Source organism: Dipodomys spectabilis, unplaced genomic scaffold (assembly GCF_019054845.1).
Source record: "Dipodomys spectabilis isolate Male_0828 unplaced genomic scaffold, ASM1905484v1 ptg000015l, whole genome shotgun sequence".
Classification (NCBI taxonomy): domain Eukaryota; kingdom Metazoa; phylum Chordata; class Mammalia; order Rodentia; family Heteromyidae; genus Dipodomys; species Dipodomys spectabilis.
Window position 1 is genome coordinate 3242870 of NW_024870692.1, and position 25216 is coordinate 3268085.

The 25216-nt window shown below is 37.9% G+C and overlaps 1 protein-coding gene across 1 annotated transcript in view; it reads left to right on the forward strand.

The window, feature by feature from the left end:
• The window catches only part of Rab2a (RAB2A, member RAS oncogene family), an 81106-nt gene that overhangs the window by 12180 nt on the left and 43710 nt on the right, over window positions 1-25216 (forward strand). The window contains exons 2-3 of the mRNA XM_042666006.1: window positions 14874-14945; window positions 22603-22670. Coding sequence (XP_042521940.1) covers window positions 14874-14945; window positions 22603-22670 — 140 coding nt within the window. The remainder of the gene's footprint in view (window positions 1-14873; window positions 14946-22602; window positions 22671-25216) is intronic.

A 25216-nucleotide genomic window follows, 5' to 3' on the forward strand; every position in this document is an offset into this window, starting at 1 on the left:
ACCTGGCTTCTCTCAATTTTGAACCCCTTTGGAAAAAGATAATTTTGTAGATCTGCAAAAGACAAATTTAGGGGCTGGGAAGGTGGCTCAGTGGTAGAATGCTTGCCTTGCATGAATGAGGCCTGGGTTTGATTCCTCAGCACCGCATAAGCAGAAAAAGCTGGAAGTGGCACTGTGGCTTAAGTGGTAGAGTGCTAGCCTTGAGCTGAAGAGCTGAGGGACAGCACCCAGGTCCAGAGTTCAGGCCCCCACAACTAACAAAAAAATTTATAGATCAATGGTTATCTTATGACTTCGGGTAATGTCTTATTAGTTCAGTTTCAGAGACTAAAGTTCACATGTCCCAAATTACTTAATGTGCAGAGCTCTACTTGATACAAGAATTAATAAAGAATTAAGACTAGCAGTGTGGCTCAAGTACTAGAGTCCTTGCCTAGCATATGTGAGATCCTGAGATGAATCCAGTCCCTTGTTAGATAAATAATCATTCATAATGTAAAATAATAATGATTATATGACTGGAGAGTTGATTTACCAGTCCTGTAAGTAAAGATATTAGTTATACTCTTTCAGGGTAACCTTGGATTTACGGTGAAGAAGTTCTACTGGTTTCACAGCTAAGAAGATATTTAACTGATTTAATAACAGTAGATAGCAGGCTGCCCATATAGGCAAGCTGGAGGAAGCTAGCTGCCATATGGAGTCCCAAATTTTTGCATTTAATAATGTAAGTTGGATAAAATCCAATTTGGGTGAAAGAAATAATACATGATGTAGATTATCCAAAATGACATTGATACTCTGACTGACTGGCTAAATTTAGCAAGGTGGAATTAAATAAAAAATGAATACAAATAAAAGATGAATGGCTCCTGTTTACATAACAGTAAGTGTCTAAAGCTTATTAAGGTCTTACATACCTGGATTCATATGAATCAGATTGGTAGTAAAACCAACAAAAGAATAAATGTGGGGGCTGGGAAGATGGCTCAGTGGTAGAGCGCTTGCCTTGCATGCATGAGGCCCTGGGTTCGATTCCTCAGCACCACATAAGCAAAAAGAAAAAAGCCGGAAGTGGTGCTGTGGCTCAAGTGGTAGAGCGGTAGCCTTGAGCTGAAGAGCTGAAGGACAGCGCCCAGGCCCAGAGTTCAGGCCCACGACTGGACCCAAAAAATAAAAATAAATAAATGTGATGCTCAGTGAGTAAAAGTATATTGCACATATAAGACAAAGTAACAGTTCTATCCTGCTAGGCCTAACTGCAAGTCAGTTATAGAAACTAAAGTTTTAGAGAGAAATCTATAAACTAGAGTCTGTTCAGGAGTCCAGTAAGGATAACATGATGATTGTATCAAGTACAACATTGTAAAAACTTAGTCACAAGTATTCCCAGCCATACCACTCCTAGGCATCTACCCTGAGCAACAGGAACCAAGATACAAGGTCACATGCACCTCCATGTTCATTGCAGCACTGTTCACAATAGCCAAGATATGGAAACAACACAGATGCCCCAGATGAATGGATCCAAAAATTGTGATACCTATATACAATCGAATATTATGCAGCCATTAGATAGGACAAAATAATGACATTTGCAGGGAAATGGATGGAACTAGAAATAATCATTTTGAGTGAGGTAAGCCAAGAACAAAGAGACAAATGGCACATGGTCTCCCAGATATGTGGATGGGCACATATCTCCCTGATACGTGGATGTTAAATACAAAACGTAAGGAGATAGGACAAGTGACCAGGACTCCAGAAACAAAGGACCTCCACTCATCTTGTCGTATCATTACTAAATGACCCCATGCCATTGACCACATATGGTATATGTGCTCATATCTGAGGGAAACTAGGAGGAGGACACAGAACCAGAGGGAAACAGAGGAAAACACTGGGTATTGATGGAAATGAACCAAGCAACTCAAGGACAGCGATGGGAGGGAGGGAATGAGAGAGATAGAGGGAACAGCTAACACTAAGCAAAAGGAAAGAAATGTATATACCACTTGATGTGGAAGAAATAGCTGTATTGGCAAAGCTCATAGACTTCACAAACTTTATAGACCATGATAATGACAATTTGCCTCATGAAGGTTAGAATGTGTTTGTGACTAATAAGTATCACTATCTCACAATACTGTGAAATTTATGTAATGACTTAATCAAAGAAGAATAAATGGCTTTCAGATAATTGGGAAACTGTCATATTAAAGAGAGTTTAGACTTACCCTTTATAGCTTTTTGTGGGCAGAACTAGGACCATGAGTAGAAGAAAGAAAGAGTATACATCTTGCAAAATGGAAAGAGCTTGTTAAGGGGTGACTTGGTTTATAGTAGAGCTTTGCAAGCAGGGGTTTTGTTATTGCTTATTAGGACTTAAAGGTAGCATATACAAAATGTAGAGGGCTGGATTTGATTTCTAATACTTTAAAAATAAATTTAAAATCAATTCTAAGGGCTATTCATGAAGAGAAATCTTGATGAGTAGTGAAGGAATCACAACATGGAAGTCCTTTAGTAAAAACTTACTGACTTAAAAATTAAAAGATTCCTGTGGGTTAGAAAAATAAACAAGACTATAAAGGGAGAACGTTTCTCACAATATTAACAAGCAAATATGATAGCTATTTGAACAGAGTACTAAAGGATCATGAAGGATACTATTTCTAACTGTAAATGGCTCATAGTAGATTTAGATTTTAAGTAAACATTTACTGTGCACATGGTTAGTTTGTTGGAGACAGACTCTTGGTAGGTATCCCAGGCTGGCATAAAACCTAGTCTTCCTCCTTGGTTTCAAGTGCTGGGATTATTAGTGTGTGCCACAATGTCTGAATCCATTGAATATTTTTTGTATGCTGAGTACCACATACTGTGACTGTGATTCATATTCCCCAAGTAATCGTACTTACCCATTAACCCATCTTACAAGTGAAACATGCAGATTTGGTCATTCTTTTTTGAATAATTCTCTACCTAATAGTGCTATATGATTAGTTTGTATTCTTGCCCCCTTCATATTAATTAAGTGGTAGCAACTGAGCTGAGTTCCTCACACTTATTTTTCTTTGAAATTGTAATGACTTTAACAAGGGTTGTTATACAAAGTAAGTAGTAAGAGTTAAGAATTGGGGAAGTTGGAGGAACAGAAGTACAAAGACTAAAGGAATCTTGGAACTATATTATGAAGAGCATTGTGTGACACAGGCCAATGAGTTGGGTTTATCCTCTAAAAACCTTCAAAGCTTTATTCCTCATTTTCTAGAAAAGCACTAGAAATTTGTGTAAATTTTTAGTCTTTGCTATGGGTAAGTCTTGTTAAAAAGCAATGGAGTAATAGTTTTCAGGGGCTTTTGGAGGAATAAAGGAAATAAAAATCTTCTGTGTGACTAGTTATTGGCTTCTTGGTAATTTTCTTAGCAGACCACCATTTAATGTAACCATTTTTTTTTTTGTCACAGAGAAGTAGATGTCCAAAGGAGGTAGTTGGATGTGGTCAGAACAAGCATTGCTAATATACTTTCGGTGATAATAGATATTTTCCTTATATTTTATGTATGTAAAATTGGTAAACCAGGGCTTGTATATGTTCTTCCAGAATTTTTCTGTGCATATATAAGCCTAGAGTGTGAGGGAGATGAGTACATGTATGCACGTGTCCTAATCCCACCAATAAATTATACAAGTAATACTGTTCCATGATTTTATTTGTTCACTTCGGTAAGTTCTAGGTGACATACTAATCAACACATATAAATCTGTCTTGTTCTTTCCAACCATTTTTTTTCCTAACTGAATCATAAATGATCAGTTTCTTATTCTGTTTGTCTGAGTTTGTGGATACCAACATTACAAAACAATTCAAGTTAAGCTGATTTTATTGAAAATGTGTAATGGTAACAGAATTGATAGGCAGGCAGTAGAATCAAGCTTGGAAATGAACAAAGTTACTGTTAAGGCATTAAGTTTGCAGTTAAGTTACTGTGTCAATATAGCTTACCTGTGTCAATATAGATGACCCTGGAATGTACGGTGCCATTGGATTCTGCTAGATCTTATCTCTTGAGGGACCCTGACATTGCAGCACCCTCTCAGGATTCCAAGTTCTGAACAGGAACTTCTGATTGGCTAATCATTGGTCCATGTTTCTAAACCCAACTACCAGGCAGTTCAAAGAAGATTATTCTAGTGCTTAGTTGCCATAAACAACAAATGTCTACTTGCATCTTTGGACAGATATTTTTATATCTGCTAACCACATTATGGTTAGCATTCTTACATGTTTATGAAAGACATCAAATTTCTGGGTCAACTCCTATTTACCCTTGAATTTTGATAATGCCAAATAGCTCTTCATTAAAAAACATACAGTTCAAATATATAAGTTTAGGTTACTTTTTTATTTCATGTGCTTCAATTCAACAGACTAACCTTATGTTAACTGATACCTACTTTGTATAATTTAGCAGTTTAGTTTTGTCACTGTTAGCATAATACTGCTTTGGCTCTTACTAATTTAATCTGCCAATTACATGAAATCATTCTTTTGCTTACAGAGTTCAACTCTGACACAAATCATTTCTATCATAATATACTACTTAGAAACCATGTACAATAGACTTACTGTATAACGATATGTATGTATCTAAACATGGAGTCATTGGGAGAAAGGAATATGCTTTCCAAGCTACTTCAGAAAAATGTATTTCTCAGGTGCTATAGTTTAGTGGATGGGTGTTTCTTGAGATACAATATCTTACTATGGCTCAATCTGGCCTCCTGTTCACTGGCCTTCTGTGTGATGGATTTCAGGTTTGTACCACTGCACCTAGTGGAAATATTCTTCAAAAAAAACTCCTCCTCTGGGCTCTGGTTGCTCACACCTCTAATACCAGCTGCTCAGGAGGCTGAGATCTAAGAATTACAGTTTGTAGTGTATATCTGTGAGGCTAGCTACTAAAGAGGTTATAGGTAGGAGGTCCTCAGACTGGTTCCTGGGAAAAACATTAGACCTTACCTGACAGTAAAAGGGCTGGGAGCACAAGCTCAGAAGTAAAGCCCTTGCCTAGCAAGCATAAGGTCCTGAGTTCAGATCTCAGTACTGCACAAACCCCTTCAAGAAAAATGCTCATCTTTATTCTTCTGTCTCCTTTACTCATCCATCTCTAATACAATCGTAGGTACTGGAGATTAGGAAGATGTTAGGTAGTTACTGTGCTTGTCAAGAGAAGTAGTAGTAAGGCCCTTACCTAAGGTAACTGTAGTCAAAATGAAAAGATCATAATTAAGAGTTAGAATTAATGAAGGATTTTATAGGAAGTGAGGAAGAATTGAAAGTGAAAAGTTTTCAGGTGTTTTTCACTTTTAAAGTACATACTTCAAATGCAAGCTCTCATTTATTTCTTAAATGTTATGCATACATGTGATAATACTAAAAATATGAAGGGCTAAAGGGCATATATGGGGATGGATGATGAGTCTGTACTAAAAGTAGTCAATCAGGTTAAATATATATGTTAAAACATTAAAAAGATCATTATAAATGTGAGCTGCCCTGGTAAATTTCTTCTAAAAAGTACATTATGGAATGGTGACAAGGATTCTTTGCTAGAGACCCTGAAAAAGTGATCAGTCACATTGATAGTATGTACCCTTGATATTATAAAAATAGCACTGTGTCTCTGTGTTTTCTTCCCAAACACTGATAATACCAGTCTAATCATGAGAAAGAAAAAAAAATCAAGTCTAGCACAGAACATGCTACAGAATACCCTAGCAGTACTCCTCAAAACTGTCAAGATCAAGGACAAAGACTATCTTGAGAAACTCTCATCACAAAGGAAACTTAAGGACATGACAACTAGATGTAATAATGGTTTCCTAGATGGGATCCCAATAGCAAAAACTAAGGAAAAGAAAATAAAAACTTTGAGGATTTAAAGACAGAGAGTTTGTGAAAGGAATATGGGAGACAATTGAGCATGAAGCTCAGTTGTAGAGCACTTGCCTCTAACCAGGTACAAGGTGTTTGATCCACTACAAAAAGAGAGAAACAAATGTGGGGGGAGGAATAAACTGCCAAGTCTTTTCTGTTCGTGAGTCTTTTATAGGGGCTTAGCACAGAGTTGCTGAATTCTTAGTATTGCTTGCAGCTCTTTACAAGGTCAGTTTTTACCCTTCAATGAAGCCTAACTTCATCTGTTAGCTAGAATAAAGGTCTAAATTTGATTTCCTGATGTTCATGCTACATCCAGAATGAGCAAGGTAATTATAGAATTGTCAGTGTTCCTTCTCCAGCTTTGATAATAAAAGTACTGTTTTCTCCTGAAACAAGTTATTTTATATATTCCTCCAGAAAAATCTCCATATTTAAAAATCAGAATGTCTAACTCATTTTGTGAAAGGATGTGTATGTGTTACAGGAACTCTCCTTGAGGGTATAGCACTTGAGTTAGGTCTTCAAGATGAGTAGGTATTAACTAAGTGGATGAAAAGCCACTGGCAGTTAAAGAATACTAAATGAATATGTACAGTTTAGATATGGTGTGACATGCTTGTAACTAAGACCAGCAGTTGGGAGGCTGAGATAGCAGCCTCTCCAGTTTGAAGCCTAACTGTACAAAAATAGTACAAAGGCCCAGTGTGTAAGAGAGAGCTTTCAGCTGTGCTTATCCACTTATGTTCTTGGCTTTGATCATGTTCTAGAATTGTTTCAGTATTGGATAATTCCAGTCTTGTAGAAGAAAGATACAGACATATTTGATTTACATCAAGTAAAGGAGGGGTCAGTTCTCATATCTTACTACTTTTTCTAATTGAAACTTTAGCAATTCTTCCTGCATTATCAGCATACTTGTTTCTATACCTTCTTGTTTGTAGGGGAAAGAAGTTTTGGGCTTCTTTTTGGGGAACTTCTTTTATTTTTTATTTATTTATTATTATTTTTTTTTGGGTCCGGTAGTGGGGCCTGAACTCTGGGCCTGGGTGCTGTCCTTCAGCTCTTCAGCTCAAGGCTAGCGCTCTACCACTTGAGCCACATCGCCACTTCCAGCTTTTTTCTTTTTGCTTATGTGGTGCTGAGGAATTGAACCCAGGGCCTTGAGCATGCAAGGCAAGCGCTCTACCACTGAGCCACCTTCCCAGCTGGGAACTTCTTTTAAACCGTTTTTTTTTTTTTTTTTTGGGTCCGGTCGTGGGGCCTGAACTCTCTGGGCCTGGACACTGTCCCTCAGCTCAAGGCTAGTGCTCTACCACTTGAGCCACAGCGCTGCTTCCGGCTTTTTTCTTTTTGCTTATGTGATGCTGAGGAATTGAACCTAGGGCCTCAGGCATGCAAGGCAAGCGCTCTACCACTGAGCCACCTTCCCAGCCCCCTTTTAAACCCTTTCTTTGCCAACTCCAGTGCCTAGAACATAGTAGGTATGTATTCAAATATTTTTTTCAATGACTATCTTCCCTTCCTTTGTAGCTTTCAGATAGCAACAGGCTTCTCAGATGAATACACTATATATTCCCTATATCTTTTTCCCTTCACGACTCATTGCTTATGTTTGAATTACATTACTGGTAGCACTGGGAAATATAGAAGGAATCAGTAAGACTAAGCAGACTAACAGCATAAAAGTCTAAAGAGAAAGGAATGAAAGATAACTCTTGATTATAGTATTGGTTTCCTGTGGTCACTGAAATTACCACAAATTTGGTAGCTTAAAACTGTAGAAATGTGTTTTCTTGCTGTTAGGAAGGCCAGAACTCTGAAATTGTAAGAAAGTCAGGGCAAGCAAAGCTCCTGAGAGCTTCAGAAAGATTTTTCCCAGCTTTCTAGTGGTTCAGATGTACATACCTTCATTTGCCTCTGTGGCTTTCTTCCCTGTGCCTTTTTTGTTATCTTTCTCTCTTTTCATTAGTGTATATAACTGCATAAAACAAATTTCATTACGGCATTTTCACACATACATATAATGAACTTCCTTCCTCTACCCCACTCTCATTTCCTCTCCCTCCTCCTCTTGATCCTATTCTTCTTTCCTAATAGTCCCCCTTTTATTTTATGTCCTTTTTGTCCCAGTAGATTCTGCATTTGAGAATTTTCATGTGAAACAAGTTAAATAAGTCTGGCTTTATTTCACTTAATAATGATCTCCAATTCCATCCATTCTCCTGGTAAAATTGTGTGTGTGTGTGGGTGAGAGAGAGAGAGAGAGAAGAGAAGATTTATCCATTCATCTTTTGACTCTTTTATAAGGACACTTGTCATTAGATTTAGGTAAATTTATCTTGAACCTTAATTACATCTGCAAAGGTATTTATTCCAAATAAAGTCACATTACAGGTTCTGGAGTTAGAATTTTACTGATCTCTTTGAGTGCCACATCTACTCTACCCACTACAGTCAGTTATCAGGGCAATGGTATACAAGTAAAATATCAGCCATAAATTAATTTTAAAAATTTTTAAAGAAAGAAGAATATTGATCTTCTGGAGGTAACAACCTGAAAATAATTCTAAAATCAATCTGTTTAAAAGAAAAATAATAAATTATAATTGTTTTCTTTAATTTTTAAGTATATTAATTACTTTATTCAGGGTCAGATGAGGTTTTTTCTTTCATGAATCTTGACAATCCTTAGTTTAACCTTTGTGTTAAAGTTGTGAATTTGTAGAATACTTTGATATCTTACCATTTGAACCTCCAGCCACCAAGAGAAGTTCTCATATCTAGACCAGGTTGGCTTCAAACTTGAGATGCACCTATCTTAGCCTCTCAAGTGCTGGAATTTCAGGCATAGGCTACCCCACTTGGATGGTAACTAGTTTGACAGATGTCTCGGGTTATGAAGTAATCCAGATGGATTTTTGAATACTGATGTTATACTGTAAAACCTCTATTCTTTCCAGTTTCTCATACTGAGTTTATTAATATTTTATTTTACTTTATTTGGTCGGTTGTGGGGCTTGAACTCAGGGCCTGGGAGCTGTCCCTCAGCTCTTCAGCTCATGGCAAGCGTTCTACCACTTGAGCCACAGCACCACTTCCGGTTTTCTAGTGGTTTATTGGAGACTAGACTTTTTTGCTTGGGCTGGCTTTTAACCATGATCCTCAGATCTCAGCCTCGTAAGTAGCTAGGATTACAGATGTGAGCCACTGGTACCCAGCCTAATTTTCTATTTTAGAAGGCAGACTTTACTGTTTTTCATGCTCCATTTTTTTTCTCCATTTGTAATGATAGCATGAAAAAGAGTAAAATTCTGTGATATTTGTTAGGCGCAAAGTCAGCAACTCAGGAGGATGAGGCAGGAGAATCATATATTTGGGTCTTGCTTTGGGCATGTTTCTTTTTCTAACTCGGTGGCAGCAAAAGTTACATAATATTTAAATCCAGGCTTGCCACTTCTCTGTCGTAAGTTCTGTGTTTCAGGGCTGTCCATTTGGTATGAATTTAAAATTTTCATTTTTTTTCATTGGTACCAAGGTTTTTACTCAAGGCCTCACTCTTGCTTGGCTTGCTTCCTCTACTGGGATTCTACAACTTAAGCCACACTTCCAACCAAAAACTTAGAATTCTACATGGATTATTTATATTCCAAGACAAGAGAGGGTATTCAGTCATAGATTTTTTTTTTCTTTCCTTCTTTTTTTGGGAGGGTCCGGTCTTGGGGGCCTGAACTCTGGGCACTGTCCCTCGGCTCTTCAGCTCAACGCTAGCGCTCTACCACTTGAGCCACTTCTGGCTTTTTTCTTTTTGCTTATGTGGTACTGAGGAATTGAACCCAGGGCCTCATGCATGCAAGGCAAGCGCTATACCACTGAGCTACCTTCCCAGCCCCTTCTTTTTAACTTCACTTTCTCCCTTTACTCACCTGTCAAGGATACGCACATAAAACTATTCTAAGTAGTTAGGCATAAGCTCCAGCACTTATACATACTTCAAATGAAGGTGGGTTTTTTTTGTCTTGTGTTTGTAAAAACAGGGCTATCACAGATTTTTAACAATCTTGAAATTGGCAGAAGACAAGGAAAAGTAAACAGCACTTAATCCAGTGTTTCTTACTGGGAAAGGTCCTTTGCCTAAAAATCAGTAGAGGAGTTTGCAAACATACCCTTCAAAGACTTATTGAGTCTCTGATGTAGATCTTCAGGACTGCATTTCTAATGAGGTTGTAATTGTTTGACACAGACTACATATTTATGCCACCATTCTCAGTAACATTGTGTCCTATAGTGGGACAGTGACTTCAACCTGGAAGAAAAGTAGTAGAAATAAAAGAAATAATAACAGATGTTAAAAAGCCCAGGACCATTAGCTCGGTGCCGGTGGCTCACGCCTGAGGATTGCAGTTCAAAGCCAGCCCCCCAGCAGGAAAGTCCATGAGACTCTTTATCTCCAATAAACTACCAGAAAACCAGAAATGACACTGTGGCTCAAGTGGTAGAGCGCTCACCTTGAGTTGAAGAGCTGAGGGACAGCCCCCAGGCCCAGAGTTCAAGCCCCATGACTGACAAAAAAAACAAAACAAAAAACACAGCAATCTTCATGAAAAGTGATGATTCTGTAAGCTAGGGGAGAGATGGAGCCTGGCAATAGTTTTCCTCAGGGAATCCTGAGATATCAGCCTTTGCCATCTGGATACTCCTGCAAAATCTCAAAGCAGTTGTTTGTGTCAGACCTTTTTTTTTCTTAAGTCTTCTGAAACAAATTTTGATTTAAAGTTAAGGCTAATGATAGTTCTATTTGTAAAAGTTGACTGATCTTGCCTTGAAAGAAGTTGGTGTGTTTTGAAGATGAGAGACTTGAGTGTACATGTCCCCTGAGGAAAAGACTCAATAAGAGGGAAGTACAAAAGATTCAGGAGGGAGAAAAGGATTTGAAAGATCGCAGAATTGTTCTAATTTTAATAGTAAAGGAATACTACTTCTTTTTTTTTAAGTTTTTTATTGTGAAACTGCTGTGCAGAAGGGTTACAGTTACAGGAGCAAGGTAATGAGTACATTTCTTTTCCAGCATTGTTGCCTCCTCCTTTGTTTTTCCCTTAGCTTCTCTCTCATCTCCTCAGCTAAGCCCCCACCTAAATTGTAAAGTTCGTTTTTTGACATAGAGTCTTGTACATCTCATTGTTGCAGTGGGTCAATCTGTATCCCTGTTTAAACAATTTGTTTTTTTCCCTTCCCCTCCCCAAATTATACCAACATCAAATACAGTGAAAATGGATTATACTGTGGGGGAGGGACATACAAAGCAACAACAAAATCACATGGAATACTACTACTTCTATAGGATTAAGAGCAGAATAGATAACATGGACATTTGGAGAAAGCTTGAGAGGAGGTAAAGAAATAAATAATTGGAAAAATGTATGTTTATTTAATCTCTTTTGTTGTTTGTTTCATAAAATAATAATAAGTGTGTGTGTGTGTGTGTGTGTGTGTGTGTGTGTGTGTGTGTGTTCAGGGATTTGAACTTGGGGCCTGGCAACTGTCCCTGAGCCTTTTTGCTCAAGATTTTAAGTTACTAAAACTTAAATCAGTAACTTGCATTTGCAAGCATTCTAATCTCCAACCCTTTTGGTTCTAATTTCATTTTAAGGTTGTGTCTCACTAACTATGCCAAGATCTGGCCTCAGAATTTTGCTTCATTCCTGCCTCTGCTCTCAGTCATGTAGAGCTGGGATTAGTAGGTATACACTATCATGAATTTGTGCAGTATTTCTTACACAGTTCCTATGTGTTTTAAGTATGTTAACTGAATAAATTCTCACAGCTCTGAGATTGGATATTATCCTTATTTTGAAAATGATACGTAAACAGGCCAAGTGGTTTATCCATTTAGGGCTGACAATTCAACCAGAATCTCTAGAGGTATGATGTCTGAGCATAAGTTTGGGGTTTTGTGATAATGATGGAAAACTAGAAGGTGATTTGGGATGGGAATTATTTCACATGGGACTGTAGGAGGCATTTGTGATGTTGGAAAGTCAAGCATGGATATCTTTGCATGGAGAGAAGAGAATGGATCTATAAAGGTCTGGTCTGTGTGCAGATTAAAAGATTGAGTAGAGATAAATGTATTCACCCAGCTCACACTTGGTATTAGTTTATCTTATCCCTGCACAAGAATTTTTAAAAGAAAACTAGATTTTTTTCCCCTTTAAGTTTCATTTTTGACTTAGACACATAATGAGTAGCAATGCGAACATAATTCCTAGGCCTAGGAATGAAGCTTGATAGTAGAGCATGTGCATAGGTCGGAGGTTTGATTTGCTTCACCATGAAAATAAAATGAAAAGAGGTCCTTCTCAGAAGTTTGTTGTAAAAGTTTAAATCCTAGTTTTCTGCCCAAAGAAAAGGTTCTGAAACACTATGTCAGTCTTTGTCCAAAATGATTGCTTACAGCCAGGTGCCAGTGGCTTACGCCTGTAATCCTAGCTACTCAGGAGGCTGAGATCTGAGGATCACAGTTCACAGCTAGCCTGAGCAGGAAAATTTGTGAGACTCTTATCTCTAGTAAACCACCAGAAAACTGGAGTGGCTCTGAGGCTCAAGTACTAGAGCACTTGCATTGCACTAAAGAGCTCAGGGACAGTGCCCAGGCCCAGAGTTCAAGTCCCATGAATGACCAAAAAAAAAAAAAGATTGCTTTTTTAAAAAATTTCAGTGGTTAAAAAACAAGCATGTGATTTGTCTTTATCTCCCCCCCCCCCCATTCCTTTCTTCCTGAGGCTTTAAGTGTACCTCTTTGTGGAGAAGTCTCAAATTTGTATCTGATCTGAACATCCTTCCTGAAATATACAGTATACCCATGTATTGCCTGCTTAGCTTTGCCCCTTGAATATTTAATTGACTGAAGCACCAAGGAGGAAGACAAGGAGGGCATGGAATTCTTGAAGGCATTTCAGAGAGAACTGATGAGATTGGTGATAAGTAAAAGGAAGAATTAGACGTGTGTTTCTGAAGTTCTTGTTAGTATGGTCCATTGAGTAACACTTCCAGGCGTTAGAAAATATTGGTACAGCTGAATTTAGTTTTCTTGTGTTTCTGGTAGGGTGAAGGATTGGTTGGGAGGATATTAGGCAGGAGAGTGGACACAAATGAAGTAAGTTTTAGAAGTTTTTGTTATTTTGTTGTGTTCACCTTAAGCCCACCTCAAACCCATGACTCTTGCCTCGTCTTCCCCAGTACTGGGATTGTACGTCAGCACTACCAGCGAAATCTGTGATTTCTAACTAATTTTTTCTATACCATATGGATAATTTATGGTAATTTTCCTTTCATTTTTGATTTTGTATATAGGATATATTTGTTTAGTATATAAAACAAATTCCTTTTGTATACTTGTATACCCACTCTTAGAAAAACTACCCTTTTGTCTTCTTGTACCTGAAAGACTATTAAAAGAGTTTTAAAAAATACTTTTTTTGCCTTTATGGTACTAAGATTTGAACTTGGTACTTCACATTTGCTGGGCAGGCACTACTGTTTGAACCTTAGCCCCCCCAGCTCCATAATCTTCACAAACATTAGTAGAATTTTGAAAAAAAAAACTATTTCCTAAAACAAAATCATGTTTACAGTTTTTTAAATTTGTTATTATTGGCATTTTTAGCAATGTTTAATGTTTGATCCTAAGTTAAATCATTCAGCAAAATTACAAGTATCTTCTCTGTGCTTAACCCCAAGGGGTAAAATGTTCATAGTCCCTTTTCTTGTTGAGTTCACTGAACGTCCTAGTTTAAGTGTCACTTCACAAAGACCTCCTTTCAGAGGCCTTGGAATGTAGTTAAGTGACACAACACCTGCCTAGCATGTGTGAAGCCCTGGGTTCAATTCCACACACACAAACACACCTGGGTTCAATTCCACACACACACACACACACACACACACACACACACACACACACACACACACACACACACACACACACACACACACTCTGGGGGGAGAGGGGGAAGAGGGAGGGGGCTACAACTATCTCTTTGAGTCTTAAGTTTTTAGTGTTTTGTACAAAGGCAGGATACTTTAAGTTAAACATAGTCTAGTGAAGGAATGAGGAAGTTTTTCTTAGTAGACCTGCGTTGAAAGTAGGTATTCAATATCTAACGCCCTTAGAGGTCAAATAAGGTGATTATAAACACTTTTTCCTTTGAATTTTAGAATTTAGAAGTTATCCATGAACTTCATAAGGTCAGATTTAGTAGAGGAAAGAAATGAAATTAAGGTTGCTTTTGTTTATGAAATAAATTTGCAAGAAAAAAAAAGCATGCTACTTTTCTCCAAACCATTACTGGCTTGTCTGTAGGTATATGTGATAAACTAAACTATAAGGAGAACTTGGGGCTGGGAAGGTGGCTCAATGATAGAGCGCTTGCCTTGCATGCATGAGGCCCTGGGTTCGTTCCTCAACACCACATACGCAAAAAGAAAAAAGCCAGAAGTGGTGCTGTGGCTCAATTGGTAGAGCGCTACGCTAGCCTTGAGCAGAAGAGCTGAGGGACAGTGCCCAGGCCCAGAGTTCAGGCCCCACGACTGGATCCCCCCCCCCCCCCAAAAAAAAAAGAAAGAAGGAGAACTTGGTATTTTTAAAATATTTTCACTGTTACAGAGAAAATACTGTGGTAGAGGCTACTAGGAGAGATCTAAATCTCTATCACTCCTAGCTTAACCTGGGGTTAAGCTGTCACATCTGACTTTGACATTAAATGCTGAGTGAATAAGAAAAGGTAAAAAAGACATGGTAAAAAAAAAAATTAGACACTGAAAAATAGTAGTACCAGAACTCTGGCTGCTTATTTATATGCCTTTGTAAAATAATTCTTCACTTCTGTGAGTTTTGGACCTTACTGTATGCTGTTTTTTTTTCTTCCAGGTGTAGGCAAATCATGCTTGTTGCTACAGTTTACAGACAAGAGGTTTCAGCCCGTGCATGACCTCACAATTGGTAAGTTTTATGAAAGAGAAAACCATGAAAAATTTAGAGTAGTTTTGGTATACTAGGGGATCTATTCTGTTAATATTGATTCCAAAATCAGTGAAACTACATTCATTCAGAATTTAGTCTCTTTTTAAAAAATAAGTAATATATAGTCTTGCTCTATCCTCCATTCCCTCCCACAAGGTCTTGCTCTGTAAACTCATTCCTCCTGCCTCAGCCTCCTGAGTGCAGGGATTACAGGCGTGCAGTGTTTCACCAGCTTTAGAAACAAAGTGTAATAAAAATAAATGTTATCCAACTTTTCACAAGTTGTTAGAATACAACAGACACTAATTTTGTTTAAGATTTCAGTTGTTTTTAATTAATAACAAAGCAAACTCCTCTCCTCTCTCCAGCAACCTACTGAGGATTGAACCCAGGGCCTCAGGCATGATAGGCAAATGTTCTAACTTTATTAGCAAGTTACATTTGAGCCATACTTCCAATCTTTTGAAATTTTTAATTTTGTTTTTGGGGTTGGGTCTTGGTAACTTTGTCCAGGTTGGTCTTGAACTCATAGTCCTACTGCCTCCACCTCCAAGTGGCTGGGATTATGGGCATGTGCCACTATGTGTACTGAAACTATTGATAGACAGCATGGTACATCATGAGAATATTGATTATGGAACAGCTCATTGGAAATTGAATCAAGTTCTTACTAACTATATGTTCAGGTCACTTTACTCCTCCATCTCTGTTTTTTTTATCTGTACAATAACAGTAGTGCCAAGCCCACAAAATAATTGTGAGTATAAGTAACTGAATATTAAATGTAAAGTACTGGCACTTAATAAATGCTGTAGGTTACCTATAATTATTAACTAAGAAAAACTATCATCAGGTAATTGTGAAGAATAAATAAGATAGTTACTCTAAGAAATACCCAGTAAGTAATAGCTGTTACTATTTAGAATAGTGATACTGCCTACTTTTGTTAACATACAAAGGTATAAAATTGAAATGAGTGGTACTCATTAGACAATACATTGAAAGTAAACTATACAACTTGTGGATGGAGATGGAAGGGAAAAATTGGGAGAGAGCAAGGAAGGGGTGACATTGTTTAAAAAGAAATGTACTCTACCTGATTTATACAACTGTAACCCCTTTGTACATCACCTTTTAATAACAATGAAAAATTTTAAAAATTGAGTGAAAATCTAACAGGTTTTTGTAATTGTTCTGTTTGTTTAAAACTTACATTTATATCCTGAAAGGTAAGGAATGTAAGTGAAGATTTTTCTATACCATAGACTTTTAACAACTAGGGATTTGTCAAATATCAAGAAAAACATGGGACTGGGAAGGTGTCTCAGTGGTAGAGTATTTGCTTTGCATGCATGAAGCCCTGGGTTCGATTCCTCAGCACCACATAAACAGAAAAAAATGAAAGTGGTGCTGTGTGTGGCTCAAGTGCTAAAGTGCTAGCCTTGAGCTGAAGAGCTCAGGGACAGCACCCATGACCCATGACCGACTCCTTTGGAGTAAAACTAGTGTGTAACTAGTTTCCAATTGTATTTAGCTTTTTGTGGTTGGAATTTGAAAAAAATGAAAACCTAAATAAAATAAGTGGAAGTTCCCTGACTATTCAGGTGAATATACAAAAATAAAAAGAAAGAAAGAAAAGAAAAACATAATCTTATGTTTAATGACTTTTCAGTTACTGACTGCTTATTTTCTGTTGAATTTATTAGATTTATGGCATGTTGATTCTCATATCCTATGTATTTTAAAAATAGAAAATCAAAGATATAGCTGGGGCACTGGTGGCTCACGCCTGTAATCCTAGCTACGCAGGAGGCTGAGATTTGAGGATCATTGTTCAAAGCCAACTGGAGCAGGAAAGCCTGTGAGACTCTTATCTCCAATAAACCACTCAGAAAACCAGAAATGGCGCTGTGGCTCAAGTGGTAGAGTGCTTGCCTTGAGCTGAAGAGCTGAGGGACAAGCGCCAAGGCCCAGAGTTCAAGACCCACAACCGACAAAAAAAAAACCCCAAAAAACAGAAAATCAAAGATGGAACTCATGAATAAGATTATCATATCAATAATTTCAACCAACCACATGTACTTCATGAGTATATTGAAATCTTTAACAACTAATGTCAATAAGAAGATAAATTTTCATTTTGAAAGTTTCAAATAAATATGTATAGTAATGATGGTTAAAACAGACAGTAGTGTTTCATACGGGTCCTCCTAACTTTACTTTTCGTGTGTAGGGTCTACTCTTTGCTCGATAGATTCGAAACCTTTGCAACCACATTAGACAACACAAAATCCTAAGACAGCTAACAAAACTCATGTTTTTAATGTAGAATATGAAATTAAAGTGTTCTTCCTTTTCATTGAAATGTATATATTTGCCATCCTGTGGCACACCCAATGCAGAGGATGGGCCTACGTCTGCTGTTGGAAATTGGCATAAGCTGTACTTGAGAGAGATGAGGGAATAGACTGAAGACAGTTACTAGGAAAACTGTAACCCATGTAGCTGCCAGCTGCCTGGGAGCAGACACTCGGAAATAGAAAGCTTCAAGAAAAGAAAAGCTGGGCATCTTTCTCTATTATTGTCATCCTAAGTTGACTGCAGATTTTCTATTACTGTAGTTCCAGCCTCTTGCCTAGCAGGTCCCACTGATGGTTTCCTAAGTTCAAATAACACCAATTTCTCCTCCCAACCTCTGTGTGGTAGCAGCTTCCTACTATAGCTAATCTCTGGGCTTTCTCCCCAACTCTTTTCTGAATTTCTTGGCTCTTCCTTTATTATAGCATTTCTATTAAATTCCCTTAGTACTTAAATATTTAAGTTTGGTTTCTTGTTTTCTGATTATACTCTGATATATCTCCTCCCTCCCCTCATCTAAATAAATAATATCCACCTAACTCATTTTAAGGAAAAGGAGAGTTTATTACTTATTGATTTATTTGTGTCTCACAGAAACTGAGGAAAGAGGGAGACAGTTAAATTAGCCTGGAACTAGAGCTTGTAGCTCTTAAGGAGGAAACAATAAGTTCTTCCTTAATCTTATATTCTTTCCTGTTATCTCATTCTTTCCTCATCTCTCCTTGAGTTCTCTCTCCTTATTAACCAGTGTTTTTGGTTTCCCTCTCTATGATGGACAGTGATCATTATCAGTAACTCCAAAGTTCATATGCCTTTCAGAATAGCAGAAATTCTCTTAACCCAATTCCAAGTTCCCTGGACAAGAAGTTCATTGCTTCAAGTTGGTTCAGGCCCACTCACCCCTTATTTTGTCAGCTTTGGCTATGAGTTCAGAGTCACTTTGTACAACGTGGTTACCAAATCAGTAATAGTGGGTAATGTCTGTCCTTAAGCTTCTTTTTACTATAATGATCAATTCCTTACTCTGTTTATAAACCACTGACTCCTAAACTTACAATTCTTCTCTGTCTGCATTCTCCCTTTCTCTTTTACTTATTCCCTAACACGTAAAGATAATAAGACAACAATTTTTTTGTCTTTCTGATTCACAAATATTATAAACACTATAATAAGCTGAATGAAAAGCAAAAGTGGAGAAAAATGGATACTTTAGAATATCGGTAGGGGAGCTACTTGGGACATATAAGTTTGAGATGCTTACTAAACAGAGAGGAGAGATGCCGAATATGTAGTTTGATATGTCCATCTTAGGTAAGGGATTAACTAGAATAGATTCAAGAAAGAGTAGATGGAGAGAAACTGGAATAGAAAATATGGACAGTTCTTTGTAAGGAATCTTGTAAAATGAGAGAAAAGGTTAGAAGCTGGAAAAGAAGTTGGAATAATGGAATAACCATCAAAATGGAAAAATAAACTATGGCCAGAGAAAAAAAGAACTGCTAAAGTGGCATCTTGAGCCTGGTTAGGTCTTTCACAGGTAGAACCTAAGAAAGAACTCTTCTGCCTCTCCTCTGGTTCTTAGTTAAACAAAAACCATGGTTATCAACTAAGAGTAAAAATAAGGAAAGTACTGCATACTTAAAAAAATAAGAAAGGGGGCTGGGAAGTTGGCTCAGAGTGCTTGTCTCATATGCATGAGGCCCTGGGTTCGATACCTCAGTACCACATAAGCAGAAAAGATGCCAGAAGTGGCTCTGTGGCTCAAGTGGTAGAGTGCTAGCCTTGAGCTGAAGAGCTGAGGGACAGCGTCCAGGCCCAGAGTTCAGCCCCCACGACTGACCAAAAACAAGAGAAGGTACAGTGTAGTTTCATGAACAAATGGAATGTAAATGCATTCCATCTCAAATAATTCTTAGGCAGCACTAAAGGTTCACTTCAAGCTAGTATCCATAAATTTAAAATGAGACTAGTTAACATAACCCTGTGTTTTCCTCCAGCCATGTTGAGTTGTTGGATTTGACCTGTAGTTTTACTATAAGGATATGACAAAAGACTGAGTGTATTCAGGAATGAGTATAAGCAAAAGGAAATGCATTAGTATATCTAGAGTAGTATTTAGAGCCTGCAGGAGAGGGAAGATTTGGCCTTAATTATAGGCAGAAGCAAAGTTCTTTTTAGAGGTCAGGAAGCAGGAGCTTGAAATAGCAGGAGAAGTTTTATTAACTCTTCCATCTGCTAGAATTGAATGGTCATCAGTCAGTGATTGTCTCCTGATGATGTCAGTTCCACAGGGGTCATCTGCTTGCCCACATTGTTTTGCGCACCCACCTTTGTTATCAGTGGCATTCTTGGGTCAAATTTGACTATGCATTGAAGAAGTCTTGAAGCCCACTGAGCAGTGTAGATAATTTTTGGATTATGGTTAAAAGTCACCTCTCCTTTCCCTGCCCTCTTCCTCCTTTCCTTTTCTTTTGTAAGTAGAAGGAATGGGTTTATGAAAAGGCTTCTGTGTTAGATATCTTGTTGGCACATACAATTTTGTTTATTCTTTCCTTGTATTATTTAAAAAACTTTTGTGCGTACACAGCGAGACCAAGGGAGGATAGTCTCTCTTTTTTTTTTTTGGCCCGGTCGTGGGGCCTGAACTCTGGGCCTGGGCGCTGTCCCTCAGCTCTTCAGCTCAAGGCTAGCGCTCTACCACTTGAGCCACAGCGCCACTTCCGGCTTTTTTCTTATGTGGTGCTGAGGAATCGAACCCAGGGCCTCATGCATGCAAGGCAAGCGCTCTACCACTGAGCCACCTTCCCAGCCCGAGGATAGTCTCTTTAAGAGAAGAACAGAAAGGCACAATGCCTATGTGCATCTGACCATACAAAATAATATTTATGAAAACGAACTCAAGAAATTGAAGACAAGAGGTTTTTCTCTTTTTTGCTATTTTTGTTTTCTTTTTGTCCTATTTGTTTATGTGTCTTTGGGAGTGAAGGGGAGCACAGAAATGGAGGGACAAGGTAAACAAATGCAGCAGTGGTACTCAATGAATGCCATGTTGAAAATGAACTATGTAACTTGTGGATGGCGATGGGTGGGAGAGAATTGGGAGAGAGCCAGTGAAGTGATGACATTGACCAAAAAGAAATGTATTCTTTTTTTTCCCCTCTTTCTTTCTTTTTTTTTGTTAGTCAACTGTGGGGCTTGAACTCAGCCTGGGCACTGTCCCTGAGCTCTTTTCCTCAAAAGTAGCGCTCTACCACTTCCAGCCACAGCTCCACTTCCCATTTTCTGGTGCTTCATTAGAGATAAGAGTCTCATGGGTTTTCTGCCCTGCTAACTTTGAACCACAGTTTTCAGATCTCAGACACTTGAGTAGCTAGGATTACAAGCGTGAGGTACCAGGACCCAGCAAGAAATGTACTCTTTTTTTTTTTTTTTTGGTTGGTTGTGGGGCCTGAACTCTGGGCCTGGGTGCTGTCCCTCAACTCTTCAGCTCAAGACTAGTGCTCTACCACTTGAGCCACAGCTCCACTTCTAGCTTTTTCCGCTTATGTGGTACTGAGGAATTGAACCCAGGGCTTCATGCATGCAAGGCAAGCACTCTTAACCGTGAGCCACCTTCCCAGCCCAAGAAATGTACTCTTTTTTTTTTTTTTTTTTGGTCGGCCATGGGGCTTGAACTCTGGGCCTGGCCACTGTCCCTCAGCTCTTCAGCTCAAGGCAAGCGCTCTACCACTTGAGCTACAGCACCACTTCCAGTTTTCTGGTGGTTTATTGGAGATAGGAGTCTCACGGTCTCTCCTGCCCGGGCTGGCTTTGAACCTCTATCCTCAGATCTCAGCCTCCTGAGTAGCTAGGATTACAGGCGTGAGCCACCAGCGCCCGGCAAGAAATGTACTCTTTACCTGACTTATGTAACTGTAACCCTTCTGTATATCACCTTTATAATAATAAAAAATTTTGTACCACATTTAGCCAGTTTTTCCCCTCAGGTATTTCATTGTCATGTTATTAGTGGTATTTTCATGTGTGTCCCTACCCTATGGCCTTAGATGTGAATATATTAAACACTGTAAATAGTTTTATGTGACAAATTATATTTTTGCATTTTTCTTTCTAATACATCATGACTACTGAATCACTCTTCTCTAGATTTCCTGTTTCTAAGCCTCAGAAACATGACTGTCGTCATCAGCTTATTGGCACTGAGTGTGGTCTAGGATGGAATAAGCATTAAAATGTAGAATTTTATTTTGTGGACAGACAGATCACCTTTCTTACATGTCTAATCATAGTGGAAGGAATTATAGGAAAGGTTGAGATGGATTTGTTTTCTTTTTCTTTTTTCTTTCTTTCTTTCTTTCTTTCTTTATTTTTACCGCTCATGGGGCTTGAACTGTGGGCTTGGGCTCTGTCTCTCAGGTCAAGGCAAGTTCTCTACCAGTTTAGCCACAGCGCCACTGTTGGTTAATTGGAGATACGAGTCTCATGGATTTTTCTGCCTGGGCTGGCTTTGAACCATGATCCTCACATCTTAGCCTCCTGAGTAGCTAGGATTATAGGCATGAGCCACTGGCTGGATTTGTTTTCTTTTTGAGATAGGGTTTAACTATGTAGTTTAGTCTGGCCTCAAACAGGGGATCCTCCTGCTTCAGCCTATGAAGTACTGACATAACAGTACTTTATAGTGAACCACCACGTCCAGTTAACTAAAAGAAAATTTGACATAGGGCAGTATGTCCTTTTTCTGAGAACTAGGAGTAGTGTTCTCCCTGGGTTACTGACATCTCTAGGGACCATGTGCCTTGCCATCTTGACTTCTGATCTTCTCCTGTTTTCATAATTAAATGAGTATTTTCTAAAGAAATGTTAAATACAAGTAAAAAGCAAAAAAGAAAAGAAAGAAGCTTGTAAGTGTAAAGTCTATATTCCTTTAATCTGCAGTCCTCCGGTAATGATTGACATACGTATTGAAAAACATGTACAGAAAATTATTCCATCATTCACTACTGAAAATTTGAAGTAATTTAAGCCTTGCTAGTGAAGACCACAGTCAATAGATATCTATTATATTTATTATAATATTTTAAAAATATTTCTAGCTTAAGTTTTATTAGTACCTCTGCTTAACTTAGTTTTTAAGGATAGCAGTTAATATTTTTCCAAATTGATCTGTATATCATGTAGCATACCATATTCTGGAAATAAACATTCTGTGCTTTAATCCTTGAATGTGAAATATATTCCAAATATCTTGTAACACATCATTTTCTGTCCTATTTAGGTGTGGAGTTTGGTGCTCGAATGATAACCATTGATGGGAAACAGATAAAACTTCAGATATGGGATACAGTAAGTATAGCAAAAATAATACTATATGACCACAATGAAAGTACCTTGGATGCTTGTTTTTAGTGTTTTTTTTTTTCTCCTACTACAACTTTTTTAGGTACTAAACCCTACAGCCATGAAATAAAATGTAGGAGAGAAGATTGTTGTTTTTTGGATTTTTTTTTAACTTATGTGGTTCTTCTCCAAGGTATTAGAAACCAGTATTTTTAATCTAAGGGGGTATACATTATGATGTCTAAATGGAAATGTTCCAGAAACTTTTTAAGAAAAATAATCGAATGTCTAAAGTATATATGAAGTAAAATAAGATTTTCAGTACCATAAATAACTTACCCTGAAGCTTATTAAGTATGGTTTAATCTAACCACCACTTAAAGCCACCTTGTTCTTAATCTATTGGAATGATTTTTTTCAATGAGCACCTGCTATAGGACAGGCTGTGTAGGTTTTTGTTTTTGTTTTTTTTGTCGGTTGTGGGGCCTGAACTCTGCGCCTGGGTACTGTCCCTCAGCTCTTCAGCTCAAGGTGAGCGCTCTACCACTTGAGCTACAGCACCACTTCCAGTTTTCTGGTGGTTTATTGGAGATAGGAGTCTCGGTCTTTCCTGCCCAGGCTGGCTTTGAACCGAGATCCTCAGATCTCAGCCTCCTGAGTAGCTAGGATTACAGGCATGAGCCACCAGCGCCTGGCTAGGCTGTGTAGTTTTTATGGTTTTTATAGTTTTTCATCTGAAGTCCAAAATAAGAAAAATTTTTCTGTGACTATTTTTCTTTTCTCCCACCTATGTAAAAGTGAGATTGTGGTATATTTACTATGGACACTCTAAGGCAGCAGTTTTCAAACTTGGTGATTTCAGAACTCAATAGTGATCCCAAACAGTTTACCTTGTATGGCTTACAGCTATAAGTATTTACTGTATTAAAAAGCTGAGAAATAGTTTAGATATTCAATTTTGTTTTTTCCTTTGTGATTCTGGGGATCTAGCCCAAGTATATAGCTACATACATGGTAGAAAAGTGCCCTACCACTAAGCTATACCCCTAGCCCTGTTCATTAAAAAAAAAAGTATTAAACTCATTACTTAATAAGGTAAACGATACGATTAACTGTATTTTTCAAAAACAAAGAACAACTATATTTTGTAGTGAGAAGAGTGGTATCATGTTACGATTTTGAAATCTCTCTACTGTCTACCTAACACAAGACACTGGATTCTCGTATCTGCTTCTGCATTGAGTCTTACATGATTTTAGTTGAAGTATATGAAGAAAATCCAGCCTCACACAAATAGGTACGTAGGAAAAAGAACCACATGGACCTTAAAGATTCTCAGGGACTCCTTGGGGTTCTGAGATCACACTTTGATCATACCACTACTCTAGGGCATCAGGACTTTTTCACAAAACCCCAGAGGAAAAAACGCAAAGGTCTTGTATCAGCAAAGATAATCTCTAACGAAATATTAAAATATGGAGTATGCAGTCATCTTGTATACCCTTGGTCTGTTTCTTCTAGTGATTTAATTTTAGTTTCTGATTTGTTTATACAGTAGCAATTCAAAGAAGGAACTGTGGAAAATACCTAGTCTTAGAGACTGGATATTTGAGACCCAGCAAGTTCCTGAGGGCAATTGAAAGACCCTAGTTTTATAATATTTCCTGTTTCCCACAGTTGTCTTTTATTTATTTATTTATTTATTTTTGAGTCCGGTCATAGGGCCTGAACTTTGGGCCTGGGCGCTGTCCCTCAGTTCTTCAGTTCAAGGCTAGCATTCTACCACTTGAGCCACAGCACCACTTCCAGCTTTTTTCTTTTTGCTTATGTGGTGTTGAGGAATCGAACCCAGGATCTCATGTATGCAAGGCAAGTGCTCTACCACTGAGCCACCTTCCCAGCCCCAACACAATTGTCTTTTAAGTGGTAAACTTTGCATCTCTATCCTGCTCTGGCTAGAGTTGTCTTAAACTCTTAGTTCTGTTGCTTTCTGACCTCCTCCTCCTCTCTAGTAAAGATTTGTACTATTTTTTAAGTATCCTTCCTGAGCCTAAAACACTTAAAACTTTGATTTCCATTATCTCAGTGGGATTTCAAAACTGTTTGAAGGGTTCAGAAGTAGAGTGCTTGCCTAGCATGTTCCACGTACTAGGTTTAATCCCCAGTACTGCCAAAAAGAGAAGAAAAGAAAAGATACATACAATCTTTTTCTAGAGGTTTAATATTATTTTGTATTTCTATATTAAGAGAGGGTTTGTTTTCAGAAGTGATTTATATAAACTAGATTGCTTTCTTCACTAACTTTGTACCCAAACACATCATTTAGGGTGGTGTAGTTAGAACTGGACTACTTGGTATGCTTAACACAGTTTTCATACCTTATGTACATGAATATTTGCTTTGCTTGCTTTTTTCCTTTTAACATCAGCATAGGTATTAATTCTTTCCTGAAGACTTTTAGACACCCATGGGAATAAGATATTCTTTCCATGATACTTTATGTATATTTTTATTAAAGTTCTTAGTTTTTTGTTCATATATTCATCTTCCTT